The 20,546-nt window shown below is 37.1% G+C and overlaps 1 protein-coding gene across 10 annotated transcripts in view; it reads right to left on the bottom strand.

Moving 5' to 3' along the window:
- GTDC1 (glycosyltransferase like domain containing 1) overlaps positions 1-20,546 on the bottom strand; it is a 453,404-nt gene that overhangs the window by 249,330 nt on the left and 183,528 nt on the right. For all 10 annotated transcript variants that reach the window (XR_006273214.1, XR_006273212.1, XR_006273215.1 and 7 more), the window contains 2 exons: positions 17,582-17,749; positions 13,694-13,867 (listed from right to left, as the gene is read on the bottom strand). Coding sequence is in view for 6 of the 10 variants with exons in the window: in XM_043488224.1 (XP_043344159.1) it covers positions 13,694-13,867; positions 17,582-17,749 (342 nt within the window). In the remaining 4 variants the exon portion in view is untranslated. The remainder of the gene's footprint in view (positions 1-13,693; positions 13,868-17,581; positions 17,750-20,546) is intronic.

Raw genomic sequence — 20,546 nt, forward strand, 5'->3', positions numbered from 1 at the left:
CGCAATATGTAACTCCATGAATCTGCCATCTTTAGCTAAGTAAATGTATTTCTCAGTTCCAACAGAACAGCTATTCTCCTAGTCACTATGGTCTTCAAGATCATCCCTGACCACTCCTACATCCAGTAAGCTGCCCCACCAACTTGTCAGGTCTACATCCGGCATGATTATGTGCATTTCCTTTTTTCATCCATAAGCCACTTTCCTTGTTCAAGTCTTCAATAATCTATTTTAGCAGTTTTTTAACTTGTTTCTCTGCTTTCTATTGCCTATCCCACTGATATTCACATGTCAATTCCAAATTCCCCATTTTATAATCTAGACATGGCTCCTAAATGATTACAGGCTAAAGTTCAAATTCCTTGACCTTAATTCCCATTTCCAACCTCTTCACCCAGTTAAGACAAACATAGTTACTTTCTTCTAGGTTCCAGTTATTCTCTTCTGTGGCAGTGATCATTCACTGTCACAAACCTGGGTGTAGCTACTCTCTTCATCACATGCTTTTGTAGTCATTCTATCTCACCTTTCCATCATAGCAAGAAATAACATGATTAATCAAGTAGCATATTGGAGTCAGACAGTTTGGGTAGCTATACAATTTCAGGCAAGTTTAACCTTCTGAACCTCACTTTTCTTGACTGCAAAATGAACATAATAGTACCTAGCTTGTGGGGGGTGGGTAAAGGTTAGAAATAATACACATAAAGTTTATGCTCAGAAAGTGAAGTGAAAGTCACTCAGTCATGTCCAACTCTTTGTGACCCCATGGACTATACAGTCCATGGAATTCTCCTGGCCAGAATACTGGATTGGGTAGCCTTTCCCTTCTCCAGAGGATCTTCCCATCCCAGGGATCAAACCCAGGTCTCCTGCATTTCAAGTAGATTCTCTACCAAGTGAGCCACAAGGGAAGACCAAGAATACTGGAGTGGGTAGCCTATCCCTTCTGCAGCGGATCTTCCCAACCCAGGAATTGAACTGGGGTCTCCTGTATTGCAGGTGGATTCTTTACCAGCTGAGTTATCAGGGAAGTCCATGATCAGGAAAGGCACTTGATAAATGATGCTCTTATACTATGCCCAAAGCTTAGTCAGTCTTTACAGCTCCACTCAAATGAGATAGAAAGTACTGTTTTTTTCTACCTTATACTTGGAGTCACCTGACTATGCCTATCATTTCCATAAAATTCTTACAACTGAAGACCTTGTTTTATATATCTTTACATCCCAGAATATCTTGCATTTACCATACAAGCTTTTTTTCTTTTGTTATTAAAAATCATAATTTATTGATTTCCAGAGAACATGCCCTTCCAATATCCAGATATTTGCTTCTCACATTGAGGATTCTAGTTTCTGGAGTTAAGCTGCTTGGAAGGATGCAGTAATAAATAGAATATTGCTTGGTGATTGCAGAATCACAGCAAAGGGGGTTGGATTCATAGGGATGATATTTTAATAATGCCATGGTGAATGTTCTCTCCTCTTCAAGAGGGCATAGTTCTATTATGACTCATCTTCTAGATTCAACATCTCTTTTCCTTTTCTTCTGATTCTTGAACCTTATGTTTCCATGTATTGTATATTTCATGCAGATTGCAGCTCTTCTGTTAACATATTCTTTTGTTAAGCCATCACTGTCTTTTATAGTCAATCATATTTTCCTATAGTTAAGTGTCCAGTAAGACTGGCTGAACCTGAGAGCTCTTAAAGACTCTCAACCGCCTACTTCCAGACATGTTTCAAGAGGGAGTTTGTCCACAGATGACTACCATTTTTTTGAGCCTATAATATACTAGGCTCATTAACCCTTTTAGTTTGCAGACTATGTATTATTATACCCATTTTGAAGCTATGCAAATAACTAGATTTTAATAAATGATGGGTGAACAGTAGCATGAATAAAATCTCAAAGAATTATATTACTGTTAAGTATATTTTATTGTATCCAATTACTCTAAAACATATTTTTAAAGATTTTCCTATAGAATAAACTTTTTTATCTGGAATTTCTTTGGAAATAGGCCATTCTGGGTGAGAGATTATTCCAGTAGCTTCTTGTTGAATGGTACATTCCAAATTGTTTATTTTTTTAATGGCAAGGTTTCCGAAACAACTCCAATATTCTTTAAAAGAACACTGAACAACTAAAGTGACTTCTGTAGCATCTCACCATTCCACACACCAGCAAGAAATGTATATATTTTATAGGTGCCATACAGATGTGGACAGCAGCACAGGCGTCTTTCCTTCTTGCCTACGTCCACAGCTACATTACTGCATTTGGCTGTTGTCATGTGGATTGACAAGATACAAAACAGTCCCTATCTTTATTTGAATTAGCAGTAAACTTCAGATCCTCAAGTATTCTATAAAATTACTAGGGTTTTCAGAATTTTTGTCCCCACTCCCTTACTTTTGAGCTTGGAGTCATATTGAATAGGCAAAAACTTTTCTAAAATCCTGTCAACAGAAAATCACAATGGCGATAATGGTAAAAGTAATAAAATCACTAACATTTATGTAACACTGATTATGTCGCAGTCACTGAGCTCAGTCAGCATATGGTAGCAAGTAGCTCACTCTTCATAATAAGACTAAGACACAGGTATTATTTCAATTTCCATTTTACAGACGGGAAAACTGAAGCTCTGGGAGGCAAGATAATTTACTTTAGGCTGAATGGTGGTGAAAAGTGGTATAAGCCAAACTAGAATCCTTGTACACCACACTGCTGACTCCCATCATTAATTCAGCACTCCCCAGAATGGAATGATTTGAATAAGTGATTTTAGAAAGAAAACCAAAGTTTGATTCTTAAAAAACAAAAGTAATTCACTTGAAATCTATCTAAAGATTCACACAGCCCTCCTATAATAAACAGAGTATATAACACATTTGTTCTTGCCTTGACAGCTTTGTGCTAATAATGATCATTCACTGTGCTATGGAAAGCTTTTTGTTGCTGTTGAGTTGCTAAGTCTTGTCTGACTCTTGGCAACCCCATGGACTGTAGCCCACTAGGCTCCTCGGTCCACAGGATTCTCTGGGCAAGAATACTGGAGAGGGCTGCCAATTCCTCTTCCAGATGGAAAGCTTAGAGATGCCCTTTAAGCCTAAAGAGGAAAAGAGAGTCTAAGTAGACCTTTCACTGAATTCCCCTCAACTGTTTTGAGTTCATTGCATGATATTCATCCCTATTTTGCAGAAGCCCTGCTCCATGACTCCCTTTGAGTTGATGATGCAGTCCCTGAGAATATTCTTGCGTTTTTAGTTATTTCTCTCTCCTGTGATCTGTGACCTTTGCTTCTGACCTCCTAAATCTCTTAGGACAGGACTAGGAGAAAGTAAAAAATGTACATCAAATCTCTGATGTAAAACCATGTCAAATGTTCTCTATACTTGAGGAAAACAGAGGTAAATCATCCTATAATCAAAGGACAAGCTTTTTTTTTGTTGCTGCTGAATTGAGAGTGCTTTTTTTGGTGACGTTATTGTTATTAGCTAAAGTTCAAGACAAAAGAAATCTGTGATAATTAGGCATGAACATGGATAGTAATTTCATTAAAATGTACACTTTAAATAAGCAAGCATGTCCTATCAACATCAAACCAACAGAGGCATATATATACATATATATATATATATGCGCAGAAATCAAACTTTCTTCTCTTAAGGAGAGTAAGAGGAAGATGGTTACAATACAATGAAGCATGAAATATTTGCATTAGATATAAAGGAGATTTCTTGACAGTGAGTGGTATTGAACACTGGAGTGATTTATCAAACTTTTAGTACACTGATTCTATTAAAAAATGTTTTAATGACTTTCAAAGGAAACACATTTTTGCATTCATTTTGGAGAGCCAAAATAATTGTAAGCAAATATGGATTATGTTTAAATTTCTAAAAGCAAAACTTTTCTTCTACTTCAGAACTAGATTAATATTCAAGAAGATAATACCCACGTCATTATTTCACAGAGCAAAGGCAATAGTTTTACTAATACATCTAATACTAATATTTTCTTAAAATATCTGAGAAATATGACCCACATGTGGTAAGATGATTAAGGTGTTTCCTGGCAAACTCTTGACTACAGAAAGCAGAAAGTTTTCAGTGGGGAGCCATGGGGGCTGCCTTCTGTCCCATCAATCCACAAATTCTCAAATTACAGATCTGCTGTTGTTTTCTGACACATCTGCTTTGCAATGTAAAATAGTGTTTTCTTTAATAAGAATTCTTCTAAAGCCCTTAGGCTCCTCGCCTTTGTTTGCACAGCCTGAGAGTTTTCATTTAAAGTTTTCACACTGTTTTTAAAATTCTCCATTTTTTCTTTCTAAAATAGGCAAAGTCCATAAACCTCTGTTTTGGTTTCACATTTTAGCTGCATGGGAAAAGGGGGAGAGAAATGTGCAGAGAAATTCTTAGTTTCAATAAATGAGATTATTCCAAATGACCAACACTGTCCTCCTCCCTTGTTTGCTGTCAAAAATACAAGGAGGAAAGCAGAGGTGCTTTTCATATAACCCATCTTCCAAACGGGAAGCCACTCAAGTATTCTTGCCTGGGAAATCCCATGGACAGGGAAGCTGACAGGCTTCAGTCCATGGGGTCGCAAAAGAGTCCGACACGACAGCAACTGAACAACAGCTCAGAAACTAAAAGCTATGAAATGAGAAATCTCACAGGTAAAATCCACTCTTGTCTATGGTAACTCTGACAACCCAGTATTTTGTAAAACAGAAATATGTAAATAGTGAACTGCTCACAGAAACAAAATTTTGTCCTAATAATCACAGTGAGGTTGATATTTATATTCTTTGTGTTGAAACAGATAAGCAAATATTTCTCAATCCAAAGTATATGTGCTTCAATTATTTCCAAGTCCAAACTTCAATCCTAAGGATATAGTATCTGTTCATCCCCTCATTAAAAAATAAATAAATGATTTTTTTAAGGTCACCACTGGAAACATACATTTGATCTCTTTACATTAATTATGTATCACCATAACAAAAAACTTAAACCCATTTTTCGCATTGTAACAGGATAGAGAAGGCAGGCAAATGACAAATACATACAAGCATCCAGCCTTGAGAGCCTGAGCATTTATCTCTCTTCACCTTTAATCCAACTGAATGGCATTTGAAGTAGATGGTATCTACCGTGAAGCTCCCTGATGGAATTTCTTGGAAAAACAAGATCTTTTTTGAGGATAAGGGATGCCACTTTGTAATTCACTGTATTTCTACAATTCATTCTCATGGTCCAATTTGTTGGGGGTGGGGATGATCTAGTTACATAAAAATCATGGCTACCCCCTCAGGGTCAAATCCTACAGGAGAGACAGATGGAAGAAAAGTCTGATGCTGTGCAGATGTGGTCAACCCCATCCTTAACATCTAATATGAAAGACTGCCCCTGTAAGACAGGTGTCATGCTATAATCTAGCTTATAAGAAAAGAGAGTTTGGATAAATGGCAAGATACCTAGATATTTTTTTAAGAAAAGAGTTTTCTTAGATATGAAATAATGGTATGAGCCTCTAGCTGTTTCTATGACGTATTCTTCCTAGTCTGCTTCTTTTGGTAAAATTTCAACCTGACTATGAGAATTCTTTCTGAAAATTATTCATTCGTCCTCAAGTCAGGAAAAGTATGATGTCCTTTTCAAAAGCAATGAGTTAGACTTGGGTTGGGGTTCTCTCCTAAGCCCACTGGATAGAAAGTGATAGGGCCCGATTCACACTTCCGGCCCCACAGACAGTTCTCCATTAGGACACTCAATAAATATTTTTGCTTTAAAAATTGATCATTCCTTTTCAGGTGTCCTCTTTTTTCAAAACTTCAATCTTTTAAAAGTCTGATTTCTAAGACCTTGAATCCCTTCTTTCATAACATTACCATGACATGATCTCTTTCATTCAACATGCTATCAGTTCTCTTATATAATCATTTGTTCTTCACTAGTAAGACCCTGAAGCTGGGAAAGACTGAAGGCAGGAGGAGAAGGGGATGACAGAGGATAAGATGGTTGGATAGCATCACCAATTCGATGGACATGACTTTGAGCAAGCTCTGGGAGTTGGTGATAGACAGAGAAGCCTGGAGTGCTGCAGTCCATGGGGTTGCAAAGAGTCGGACACAACTGAGAGACTGAATTGAACTGAGTCAACCCTAGTCCTGGAGGAAGGCATGGCAACCCACTCCAGTACTGTTACAAAAAAGCCTGGTGGGCTACAGTTCATGGGGTCCCAAAGAGTCAGACACAACTGAGTGACTAAGCATAGCACGTCAATCCCAGGGGTTCAGTGGTAAAGTATCCACCTGCCATTTCAGGAGATGGGGCAAGGGCTGCACATTCAATGCTTGGGTCAGGAAGATCCCCTGGAGAAGGAAATGGCAAAGTACTCCAGTACTCTTGCCTGGAATATCCCATAGACAGAGGATCCTGGAGGGCTACAGTCCGTGGGGTCACAAAAGAGTTGGACACAATTTAGCAACTAAACAACAATAAGCCAAAGCCAATCCAGGCCAAAACCTCTCTTTTGAGGACAGGTAGTATTAAAAAAAAAAAAAAAAAACTGTTAAGAGGTTGGGTTTCAAAACAAGGTAATAAATATGTTTGATTTCTGGCTATACTTTTACTATTTGTATGAGTGCAGGCAAAAAGTTACTTATATTCTTTATGGCTGGCTTTCTTCAACTATAAATGGAATTATTTTTTAGAATTGTTGGGAGAATATTATGCTAAGATATGCATAATATACTTAGCATAATGTCGGACTAAATTAAGACAGGAAGGTTAGCTGTTAGGGTTAGCTCTACCTTCTGAAGATGACGTTGTCAGAAAGCAAGTTGCAGAGTCCTCAGATGTTCTGATTTTATAAGACTGAGACTTGCACAAAGGCCTGGATATGTAAAATTCTCTAGTTCTACTAGGCTTTGCTTTTATGATAGCTACATGATATACAGTAGGAAAATATTGGTTTTCTTTAGCCAGTATCCAGCTCAGTAAGCTGCAGAACTGCTCCATTTTTTTCCCCTCTCTATCACACATCCTCAGCACCATGGAGTTCTATGTGAAATCTGCCTTCTTGAAATGCACAGTAGATTCCCCTGGTGATGCAGTCATAAAGAATCTTCCTGCCAATGCAGGGGACATGGGTTCAATCCCTGATGCCACATGCCAAGGAGACTAAGCCTGTAGACCACAGCTACTGTAGTCTGCAAGCTCTAGGGCTCACGAGCCACAACTACTGAAGCCCGTGAGCCTAGAGACTGTGCTCTGCAACAAGAGAATTCACCACAATGAGAAGCCCACACATGGCAACAAAGAGCAGCCCCCATTTTTCACAATAAAATGTGATAGAGAAGGCAAGCAAGTGACAAATACCTACAAGCATCCAGCCTTGAGAGCCTGAGCATTTATCTCTCTTTGCGTTTAATCCAACTGAATGGTAAAGTAGATGATATCCACTGTTAAGAGAAAGACTTCATGCAGAAACAAGGACCAAAAATATAATAAACAAATAAATAATAAAAAAAGAAATGCAAAGTAAAAATTCCTTAATTTTCAATCTAACCTATATGCTTTAACAGGCCATGAGGGTGGAGCCCTCATGAATGAGATTAGTGCCCTTATGCAAAGAACCACAGAGAGCTCCCTTGCCCTTTGCATCATGTGAGAACACAGCAGGAAGACAGCCATCTATGAAATCAGAAAGCAGGCCTTCACAAGACATCAAATCTGCCAGTGCCTTGATCTTGGACGTCCCAGTCTTCAGAAATGTGAGAAATAAATTTTTGTTGTTTACTAGCCACCCAATCTATGGTATTTTGTTAGAGCAGACCAAAAGGACTAAGACATGGTATTAATATGACAAAATCAGTTTTGTTGACTACTGATCATCTGGCAGGCTTTGACGCCTTCAGTTTCAAGGAAGCCAATATAAACACCCTAACAGCAAAGGGTGCTGAACAGAATTGGTGCATGACAAGGCTTCAGTTAGAAAGATCCAAAAAGAAGTAGCTTATTGAAATGTTTCCCACTCACTTAAGCTTACAGACACTGCAACTGCATACAAAAGGGTCAGACGTTTATTATCTTCCTTTAGGTGAATATGGCTCATGTACATCCTAGAGTAAGACATGACATTTAGCTTCATTTGCTGTCATTTATAATTTCTGCCAAAAGTAGGTTATGAATTTCCCTATATTTTTAAAGAGAATTTACTGGTTACCACTTAACCTTTCTTAATAAATCACAGTCATCCATTAGACGTACAAGCTGTACAACCATGGAGAAATGTCTGCAGGGGTCTTCAGCGTGCAGAGTTGCCTGCCCTGCCCTACACTGTCTCCAGGCTGCTATGCTTTTTCACTTCTCATATATTTTTTTTAAATAGTTTATCTCTCTCCTCCCTTGTTGTCAAGCTGTCAGTCAGCTGTCACTTTTTACTGCTGTCAGTGAGCCTGCCTTTATCGCACCCCCAATTTGATGCTGTTAATCTGCTGTCAGCTGAAAAATCAGATAATCAAGACCTCTGAAACTGCATTTACAATAAGTGATGGGCTGAACACTGGATGGAGGTTTTGAGACAGGAGTTCCAGTTTCAGTTCCAGTTCCTCTCTCTCTCTAGCTGTGTGATTACCAGAAGACACTAAACTTCTCTGAGCCCTGGTGCCTTCATTTTTAAAATAAGCAGGGCCTGAATCTGAGAGAGAGAGAGAGAGAGAAAGAGAGACATGGAGACAGAAAGAAAAAGAGATCTCACTTAGACTTGAAGTCTGTTTCTCTGGCTACCAAAAAAATTATGAAACTTTTTTTTTGTGAGTTAACAGAATGCAGGGTGGGGTACCACTGTCCCTTTAATTGTCAAATTCAAGGATAGCTTTAGTCATCACTTTATTTAATCTCACTCCTCTGAATTAACTACTGCTCATCTCCTTAAAGGGATTCCCAGGTGGCTCAGTGGTAAAGAATCCACCTGCCAAGGCAGGAGACATAGGAGATGTGCGTTCGATCCCTAGGTCAGGAAAATCCCCTGGAAAAGGAAATGGCAACCTACTCCAGTATTCTTGACAGGATAATCCCATGGACAGAGGAGCCTGGCTGGTACAGTCCATTGGGATTGCAAACAGTCGGACATGACTGAGTATGCATTTAAGCCCAAGCCATCTCCTTAACACTCTCTTCCCTTTGTCCCACAGGATAATTCTCTCGTTGATGACCTTCTGACTCTAACTTTTTCTTCTCTTTTCAATCCTGGGCTCTTCCTCCACTAATCCCTTAAGTTTCAAGAGTGCTAAAGGCCAGTCCAAAGCTAAAGATCAGAGTCACATTGAGAAATCAGCAACAAGCCTGAGAAGCAGAACCTGCATCCTAGGAGCCACCGTGAAGACCGTCATGTGTGCCCCATGCTGCTGATGTGTGATATCAGACGAGGACTGAGAACTGACCACATGCACGGAAGTCCTCAGTGACCTTGACAGAAACAGTTTCAGTGGAGCAGCTTTAAGAGAGAACAGTGGGAATGAAATTGGGAAAAAAATGGTTTTTTTAGATGTTTTGCTATTAAGAGAGAGAAAAAAAAGGTTTTTTTAGAGGTTTTGCTATTAAGAGAAAGAGAGAAAGGAGGCAGTAGCAAAGGAAGAAATGGAATAGAGAGAGAATGTTTTTAAGATGTAAAACAAATAGCATTTTTGTATGTTAACAGGAACCATCCAGAAAAGAGGAAAATGGATGATGCAGATCAGAGAAAAAAAATTACTAGAAAAGTAATTTTTTTTTTTCTCTAAATGTTGTCTTTTTTTTTTTTTTCCTTTTTTTTTTTTTTTTTTTTTTGTCATACATTGATATGAATCAGCCATAGATTTACACTTATTCCCCATCCCGATCCCCCCTCCCACCTCCCTCTCCCCCCGATTCCTCTGGGTCTTCCCAGTGTACCAGGCCCGAGCACTTGTCTCATGCATCCCACCTGGGCTGGTGATCTGTTTCACCATATAGAAAAGTAATTTTTAAGTAAGCAAGGAGGATGGACTCCCTCAAAGAAGTGGAGATGGACCTTAGACAGAAGCAAGGTCAGTCCATCCATAGTTATAGGTGTGAAGATTAAAAAAAAAAAAAAATGCACCCAGAAGCACATAATTGGGTAAATGTGATGGTGGCAATGTAAACATATTCTCTTCTGATTGCTTCTATTTTTTTCAGTCATTATCTGAGAAGGAAGTCTGAAGATTTGGTATTAAAAGCTTACTAATTTGGTATTAAAAGGAAAATGTATGAATAGTTATCTATAAGAGGGGAAGCATGGTATACTCGCCATCCAGCTTGAAGTGTCCATCTAGATTTAGGGGTCATGAATTTAGAGTGGGCTAGTAAGTATGGCTGGAGGTTTTTCTCCTAATCAAAGAAAAAAGAAAAGATGCAAAAGTTTTGAGAGTATACACAAGAAAGGAGGTACAGTGATAGAATATGGAAGTTCAACTGGAAAAAGAAGGAGCAAAATTAGGACGAGAAGAATGAAAGTGATGAGCTGGTTCCTTACCATCAGTGGACAGTTGCTTCTGGTAAGGACAAAAGGCTGCTTAAATCAGGGTGAGAAGAAGAATATACAAAGGAATTTCTTTATTTATATTAGACTGTTCCTTTGGCAGAATACTTCTCTGCTATCACATGTTAAGAGAGGGAGAAAGGGAAGACAATCCTCTTTATTCAGGTTGCAATAAATGTGCTAGGTTATAAAACAACGGGGATGAAGGAGTTAATAAGATGAATTAATCTTTATTAAGGGCTTCCCAGGTGGTGCTAATGGTAAAGTATCTGCCTGCTAATGCAGGAGACAGAAGAGACATGGGTTTGATCCCTGGGTCGTGAAGATGCCCTGGAGGAGGAAAAGGCACCCCACTCCAGTCTTCTTGCTGGGAGAACCCTGTGGACAGAGGTCCAAGGAGGCAGGCCATGGTCCATAGGGTTGCAAAGAGTCAGACACAAATGAGCGTCTGAGCCACATCCCACACAATCTTTATTAAGGTTCTGTTATGTGCCAGGCTGGACGTCTGGCACACAGCATTTCATTTAATTGCTACATCACGCCTATGAGGTGATAAGGTAAATATAATCATAACCTAAACTCAAGGTCATTACACTTGCATGGGTTACAGAGCTAGTAGTGAAAGTCAAAGTGTGAGTTGCTCAGCTGTGTTCAACTCTTTGTTGAACCCACAGACTGCTCCAGGTTCCTCTGTCCATGGGATTTCCCAGGCAAAAACAGTGGAGTAGGCTGCCATTTCCTTCTCTAGGGTATCTTCCTGACCCACGGATTGAACCCAGGTCTCCTGCATTACAGGCAGATTCTTTACTTTCTGAACCATCAGGGGTGGTCAAGTCTCAAATATGTGCATGCCTAGCTATGGTATTTAAGAGCTTTCTCTTCCCAAAATGTTTTAATACATATAATGAAATATTTTCAAGTGAATATTCTTCCTTGCTACAATTTTTCTGGCCTTTGAGAATAAGGTAAGGGTAAGGGAGGCATCAGGTAACAGCAGGTACTATAAGCTCAATATTGGATTTCAAGCTCAATGTTGAATGTTCTGAGTTTGAACAATTATCAACTTTAGAAGTCCTCATATACTTTGCTGAAATATGGCTTTTTCCCTTCCCTGATTATTACCCCTTATATTATATATTATTATAGCACATTATATTAATCATTTAAGTGTATATTCTGTTTTGTTTAAAAATTAAATACATCCTTGCCATGAGTATAATATTTGCATAGAGAGAAAGTAGAAGCATTCAAAAGTTGTTTTATTTTTAATCACCTTGGTTATTTGCCTTTGGCATTACTAAATATTTTTCAACATCTCAACAAAATAATACTCTTTTTAAGACTGCAGGCATTAGAATGATTGTCATTCATGCAAATAATCACTTACTTACACTATATGAGTTTGGGTTGGATAAAGCAAATTACCATTTGAAAATAATTCAAATAACACTCTGGGCTAAGACCTTGCTTATGAATGTTATCTTGGCCACAATATTTCTTAACCTTCTTCCATTTAGCTAGATTTATTTATGGTAATATAGTCCAAATTAATAAACTATTCAACTGCCACAGGTGTATTAAACATAGGATGTTGTAGGACTATATCAGATGCAAATGAATTTTAAAAACATTATTTATTTGAAATTCTATAGAAATAAAAATTAAGATGTACTACAACTACCTATTCACTTAAAGATGTACATTTTAATAATATATTATTATATGAAAAACTTAAAAGAATGTCAAAAATAAAGTTAAAAAATATGACCCAAAGTATAAGCTATATTCTAGCTAATTATAGAGCTAAAGCATAACCACTGTATTTTTTAGAAGTTGACATTCTTTCATCACACATGAAAATTATGGATTACAAATACATACCATATATACATACATGTACATACATATAAAAATCAACTGTGATCTTAGTTTCACTTAGCTTTATAGTTTTCAAAAATGTAAATAGATCATTAAATATTTTTGACAAATGACCTGTACTAATAGGAAGATGAGAAACTAAACAGAAAATTGAATCAAAAGTCTCTGACAGTAATCAACAGTGTGAGTACAGCCGGTCTGCTTCCCTGGCCTTCTGTTTTCTGAACTCCAGAAAATCAGGATTAGGCAAGGTGGTCTAACAAACTTTATGACTCATAGCTTGATTTGGTATTAGGCAGAATTTTCTTCAGTGCAATATTAACTAGCAAGACTCAAATAAATCAGTATTAGGGGTGCGGAAGAGTGGGTGTCCCCACAGCAAAATCTGGGTGCACGGAGTCCAGAACACAGACCCGAATGCCGACCTCCTACACCGCAGGCATGGACAATAAATTGCTTCCTGCCTTCACTTCAAGCATGGGGAAGAAACAGCTGTCCCTGAGCTTTTTTTAAGGACACAGTCAGTTACAAAACAGCAGCATCCCCAGCTAGTATGAGTCCGACTGAAGTAAAGTTTCTATTCACAAGGGGGATATATTCCTGGTGGCAGTAAAAACAATTTTGCTAGGTTTAATCAAAAGTGAAAAGGAATTCTAGAATGTTCCCTTTGAGCCACATCATCCATTGCTAATTCAGGGTGGGCCCAGTGATAAGGGTAATAAAAATATCCTTAGTGACTGAGAAAAAGAAATAGCAATTAAATGCATTTCAACCCAATATAAAATACCAAATTCTTTACTAAAATAATGTAAATAAAAAAAAATGGGAGAAGCAAAAAATAGAAAAAACAGCATGGGGAATGAAAGTAATCTAAGCAGTAAAATTTAACACTGACTTACTTAGGAGTTACTATTATACATATAAACCACTGGGAATAAGTTGAATATAAGGTTGAGACGTGCTTGACAATGACTTCTGAATCAAAACAACAAATGAAGAAACAACAGTCAGTGTTAAAAGTCAAAGCACGTTTCTTTGGCAAACAAATATAAGAGAAAAGAAAGGAAGAACTTAGAATTAACCATTCAGTGATAGGTTGGACATATGATTTATAAATCACAGCAAGGTGAAATAGTACTCAATTCTCTAACCATGCTTATGTGAAAAAGCTAAAACTGGCAAGAATAGCACCTATTTTTATACATTTGGGGAATAATTTATGACACAATATTGAAAATAGAGTCACACTGACCTGCTCACGTCAGGAAACCTGATGGGAAAGTAAATAACTTGGCACTTGGGTCTGATGATGCTTTCCAGATCCTTGGGTCTGTGATCAGGAATCAACTTCATGAATTTTCCAATAGAAGTGAGAAATGACTCCATATTAAAAACTGAGTTGAATACCACCACATCAGCCACCAGGCTGCAAACGGAAAGGATAAATGCATATGGTGAGCCCACATTCATTCAGTTCTTTTTATAACTTCTTTTATAAAGAAGCTTAAAGACTTCTTTATTAATCACAGTTTTTGCTGAACCTTGGGTTTGCAAAGAACTCTTCACTTCCCAGTTTTTATCAAAATGATCCTAACAGATAAGTTACTTTCATTAGCCTTATATCAAGGAAAGTTAGATGGCTGGCATCAGAGAGGAAAGGCAAGAGAGGAATTCAGTGATTTAATGGGATTCTATGAGGCTTCAGGGCTCTTCTGGTTCCTTAGACAGTAAAGAATCTGCCTGCAATGCAGGAGGCCTGGGTTTGATCCAGGAAGATCCCTGCAGAAGAGAATGGCTATCCACTCCAGTATTCTTGCCTTGAGAATTCCATGGACGGAGGAGCCTGGCAGGCTACATACCATGGGGTTGCAAAGAATCGGACATGACTGAGCCACTAACACTCTCACTTATGAGGCATCAAACCTAAGTATATTTTTCTGCAATGCCAGGAATTTTCTGTAGTATCACCAAGAACATGAGGACCTTTCTCTCTGTGGCCCAGTTACCCATGTTGAGTTTTTGTCAGTGATGTACTTTGATTTACACCACAGTATGGAGAACAAAAAATTTAGCATACTTTTCACTGCCTTTAAGGAGACTAATCCAGAAAAAGTTATTTCACACTAGAGCATACCTTCATAATATGTGGTGGTTAAAGTCTATCTCTCATTTTAACCTTTGTTTCAAGAAACTGTTAGGCTTTTGAAAGTTCTGAGACTACATACACAGAAAGGATTATATAAGTACTCTACAAGTAACTTATTCTATTATTCTATCAGACTTGGGGGAGTCAGAGCAATAGAGGAAACTGGTGAAAATGGACCCGGAAATCCGTACCACTAGGTCCTACCGATTACATAATATATTATAAAGGACCATAACACCATGAACCTTCAAAATTAAACAAAAGAAATATAATACTGGCTGTTGCTTTCGATGTAAATGCTGTGATCCTCTCCTTAACACTTTTTTTAAATTAAAAATTATCTATATAGTTATAAGGAAATGTAGAAACAAAATTTATGTATCATAAATATGTCAGTAGTTTCCAAATTTGCATATAACATTTTTTTGGAAACCAATGAACACAAATGATAACCATGGGTGAACTGGATAAAACAGAAATATGTACTATGTTTCCCTTATGACTCAAAAAACCATTTTAATAAATCACTGTTTTGTTTTTTAAAATAGCCCTCACTGCTTTAAGCAATGAGCCCATGTCTCAGTGTCCCTGGGTCTCAACATGACGCATACAAATGCTTTGATAAGAAGGTGTAAGATCAAAGAGAAAATAGTTTTATTTCACTCTAAAATGAACATCAAGAAAACTGAAAAGAAGACACGTAAGTCCACAAGACTGCAAAACACAAATGAATAAATAGAGTTTACAGAGCAGGAATATCATAACAAATCCTAAGTTTAGTTTAATTTGCATTTACTGAGACAAAGTTCCTACTATCAGTCCATAGTGGAATGAAAAACCAACAAAAGGAATGTTGACCAGCCATCCCTAACCACTCCCACCCCTGCAAAATTGTTTTCCCATACAAGCATTTTTTTGTTTTTTTAGTTGCAACCTAGTGCAAATTTGGGGTTAGCAGTGATTACAACATGGATAACACAAGAGAATGTCACAGAAGTGCTGACTACACTGAGCAATAAGGAAGCCAATATAATAATATACCAAAAGTTGAAGGATGTTTCACAGCTAGTCTGTTTTCACTATATGTCACATATTGTAATAGCGACCCACAGGTCATAATATATAGTTACAACAAGTGTTCATGAGTCAGAGGGTTAGTGAAACCTCTATTTAAGGTGAGTGCTTATGTCAGTCATCTCTGAAGTCTTTAACTGCCACACAGTCAAGAAAGAAATCTGACAGGGCCAACAAAAGCAGAAGTCAGCAAGAAAACTAAAGAAACATTTCAGGAAGCTGGAGTCATACTTTTCAAAGAGAATCTGAACTGGACTGCTTTCTGACATTCTTATTTTTCCTCTGGACGACTGCAAACCACTGCTTTCTCATTAAGAGTCCCAGCGACGATCAAGTCCATTTCTTTCTCTCCAAGTTCATCTACCAGTTTACCCTCTTGAGAAGAGCAATGCTCAAAAATCATGTATAAGATTTTATGGTCTCACTCCCTTTGAGCAAAAACAATCTTTTCTAAAACAGAGAGATGCAGGGTAGTGAGTTAAATTTTTTTTTTTTTTTTTTTTGCTATTTGCCCTCAAAGGGCATGCAACTCAACTACATATATTCTTAAAAACCCAGTCTTTGCCAAATTAAAGAACCAAGATAGTTTATAGAAATATTCTTTTTCATGCATTTCCTCTCTGATATGAGTGGGTGTAACTTCCATTAACTTTAAAGCCATCCATAAAGGGAAAAACAGACTTAATTTTTTTCCCCAGTTATTTCTCAGGGGTAATAAACACACACTATCTGAGGAAAAGAATGATGCTAATTCAAGAAACCAAAAGAATATTACAAATGTTTTCCATATTGATAAAGTACAAAATGATTTCATTTTTGTTTTTAAAACATATTTTCCCTCTCTGTTTCAATATAAAATAAAGTATTTTAATTTTATTACGAAATTTAAAAACGGTTGCTTTTTTTTACGAGACATTTGACGGGAAGCAGCTCTACTCTATTTTGATAGCACTGCTACTTCACAATTGAAGCAGCTTGTAAAAATGATTGCAGGAAAACATTTACAAAATGCTCAAAACACAGAAGTAGCTCAAAACCAGCTAGCTGTTTTTCTATGTCAACGAAACTATGGAATACACTAGCAAAAGAGCTGGGTGTCTGTTTAAGCACATCATGAACCCCAAAGGCTAATAACTGTTTAAAATGGTGAGTAAACTGTACCCAATCACTGCCAAACTGACTCCATTTGACTGTTGCAGTTATGTCGATGGGATCCAATAGCAAAGCTGTTTCAGAGTCATTATTAACTTCTTTCATTAACTAAGTTTCAAGAGATACACTTTGTTGAAGTAACAAAAGAGAAGGACCATCACCTTTGAAATGTCATGGTATTTTAAGGCTAGGCAATTTCAGAAGATTCAATGAGGGGAAGAAAAAAAAAAACCAAACATCACCTAAAGATTCATTTTCCATAGTTTTCTCTTACAAACAATAAGAATAAAAGAACAAAAACCTCTTGCTCTGTTATGCTTTAATTTTTGTTTACTCCTCTGTACATTTCTATTTTGATTTTGGCTAGATATATTGAAAGTAGCTGGTAAATAAAAGTTGAATAACTGCCTTTTCTAAAAGTACGTCTCACACAACAGATGATGGAATAAGGGGCTGAAGGAGGTCCCTGACAGCCCTTTGCTTCTATTTTGAGTGTTGTAGAAAAATACAGTTAAATAACTAGTTCAACATATAATCAGGTTGCTACACATACGTATTTTATAAAAAAACATTAGCTGTTCTCTTATATGTGTGTGTATATATATTGCAGAGGCACAAGTAATTCTTACCATGGAAGGTATATTTAAACATTTGCTCCTAATATAAGGTATTTTAAAAATGTGTGTACCATAGGTCTCTAGATTTAAAAGTTAACTATAAGGAAAAAGATGGCAAAGGACTAAATACAGTGGTACAATCTATACCTACCAGGAGAGAATTTGGTTGTATCCATATTGGAAATCCCTCTCCTGACATTTCTTGACAGGATACACCAATTGGTTCTCATGGAAGTACAGAATCTTTTTCAATTTCCCAAGGTCAGGTCGAAGGGCAGCCAGTTCTGTCAGGTTAAGCACTGAGCTTGCAAAGAGGATCCTAGGAAAGAAGGAAATTAGGGTTACCATCCTGAGCATACTTGAAGGGGCATTCTTCACCTTCTCTCCTCTCTACTCATCCTACCCCAAGGAAAACATATCCCCCATAGGGACACATCAAGAGTTAAGCCTAATACCATGTAGCAGCATTCTAAGTTTTGATCTCTTAAAAAGCAGCTGCTAAGAACTATAAAAGCCCTGAATCTCATTGGTCTTCTCAGCTCAGTTACTGAGAGATGCAAAAAAAAAAAAAAAAAAAGCTGGATGGATTTTATTGAAAAAGGCAAGAAAAGCTCTATCTGAAGGACAAATGGAACAAAGATAAGGCTGACTGGGGAATACTTTGCTTGCCAGTTTCATTACACTTTACTTCTTTATGCAACCAACTACTGAAATTCAATATATGAGCAGGAATGGCACATGTTCGTGTTATGACATAAACCCTTTTGATTTATGCAACAGACTTATCTAGTGAGGGAGGGCTTTTTCTCTTGGCATGTTTCTTACTGCCCCCCTTTTAAATATTCTGCAGTATCTGTGGGGTTGGTTTTATATTTTCTTCTTGATTACTGGACTGCTAATGGCACCAGATGTATAGCTTGTAATATCCCTTATATAAAACCTAAATTTAAAAAATGAAGAAAGGCCGGTTCCTTGTCTTTGCGGGGGAAAAAAGGGAAACTGAATGTCTACATACCCATGTTTATAAATGAAATGGTGTCTATTTACTCATTCATTCCACAAACATTTATTATAAATGTCTACTATGTACCAGGGTCAAGCCAGGAAGAAGAGAAAGGGTGAACAAGACAGCCCTCAGAATGAATGCTGTCTATAATAGTGACATGAACAAAATACTAAAGGACAGACAGACAACTGTCCGGGACAACCTGGAAATATTTCACTAACAAGCTGGCTAACACATGTGGACACAAAAGAGGGACAAATTGCGGTCCCTGAGCAGCTGGGGACATTTGGATGGCACGATTTTGACGAAACGCCACCTTTATAACATGATATAGAATCATTTAACCCTTACAGCTTTAATTCCCATTCTGAGAAAATGAGATTCAAGAAGGTTAAGAGTTTTTCCTAGAAATCTCACTGGTATAAAGTGGCAAAGCAGAGACTCCCGGTATTCTAAGCCCAAAGTACTGTTCATTACACCACGGATATGAATTCGTTGTGCACCACTTACATTGCAGATGCTTTTTATTGTACTTAATAAATACAAAATAGCATCCTTGTTATTACCATGATTACAACTACTATAAATTCTCCCTTGCTGACAAGCCAAATGGCTAACTTCAGGTGTTTATATGATCTGCAGCACTAGCCTTTCACATAAGAAGAATAATTACATAACAAGAGTATATATCATAAACAGGAATTCAAGTGTCTTCTTCATGGACTAAAAGAAGAACAGAAGACCCAAAAGTAGAGACATTTCTAAACTCACATTGCTGTATTAATGCTATGACTTATTGCTTTAAAGTAAAAACTCTTATCAAGAAGATGTATTTTTAATTGTCCATTTGTATTCAACTAAAGCAAATAGAAAATTTATATTCTGAAAATGTCCTCTATTTTGTCCAAAAATATTCCCAACACCATCAAGTATAAACTTTTCTAAAACTGGGACTGGGGACTTCCCTGATGATCCAGTGGTTAAGACTCTGTACCCAATGCAAAGGGAATGAGTTCGATTCCCAGTCAGGGAACTAAGATCCTGCATGTACATGGTGGAGCCAAAAAATAAAAATAAAATAGAGACTGAAAATTCTGAAATACAAAGATATTTGCTTATCTACAAATCTGATCTTTAGCAGAGAGAAAAATAAAATTTAATCTCAATCAATATTTTCCTTAAAAAAAAATAGATGGTGATTGGTAGAGTAAGTTATTGAGTAATATTTCCCCCTCCCTCTTTTCCTGCTCCCACCCTCAATATACACACTATTGCAAGCAATGACTCAATCATTGAGACCTAAGCAAACATGATGCCTTCACACACAAGGAAGAAAAATTCATTAACTACAGCTTCCATCTACTAATTACATGGAGAAGTAACTTCCATTAATTAATGGAGAAATTTGGTAGACATCAACTTACCAAGTGATCAAACTTAATGTGAACAATGGTAGATCAAAGGGATATCATGTATTTCCCAATACATGACAGAAAGACAGAGATAGCCAATTCCTGCCCCAAATATTTAATCTGAATTTGGTCATGAGGAAACAGCCAGCCAGTCTGCAAAATAAATGGGGTTGGAACTTCAAGAATGTCAAGGTCATAAAAGGAAAAAGAAAATCTAGAGTAAAGGGGAATAAAGAGATCCCCAAACAAAATGCAGAGTGTGATCCTTGATGGGATACTGAATGGGGTAAAAAACAACTATAAAAGATATAAGGACAATAGGGAAACTCTGAGTATTGGGTTGAAGACAAAATTGTAAAGTTTTATCAACCTTAAATTGAAGTGTAGTAATTTCACTGCTGTCATACAGGAGAATATCCTCGTTCTTAGGAGACATGTTGAATTATTTACATGTAAAGTATCATAATGTCTGCAGCTAATTCTTAAATGGTTTGGTCAAATGGTCACTAATAACAAATATTCAAATATTCATAGAAATGTTTATAATTGATTAAATAAATGGTATATTGTAACTCACTGATCTACCATTACCAATTTTTAAGTTATACATTTACAAAACTACAAATTTGGGAGGATATGCATTAGATGGCAGTAAGTAGAAGGGAAAAATATGTTACATTCCATGAATAATAAATGCC

The sequence above is a fragment of the Cervus canadensis genome, chromosome 15 (assembly GCF_019320065.1).
Source record: "Cervus canadensis isolate Bull #8, Minnesota chromosome 15, ASM1932006v1, whole genome shotgun sequence".
In the NCBI taxonomy this organism is placed as follows: domain Eukaryota; kingdom Metazoa; phylum Chordata; class Mammalia; order Artiodactyla; family Cervidae; genus Cervus; species Cervus canadensis.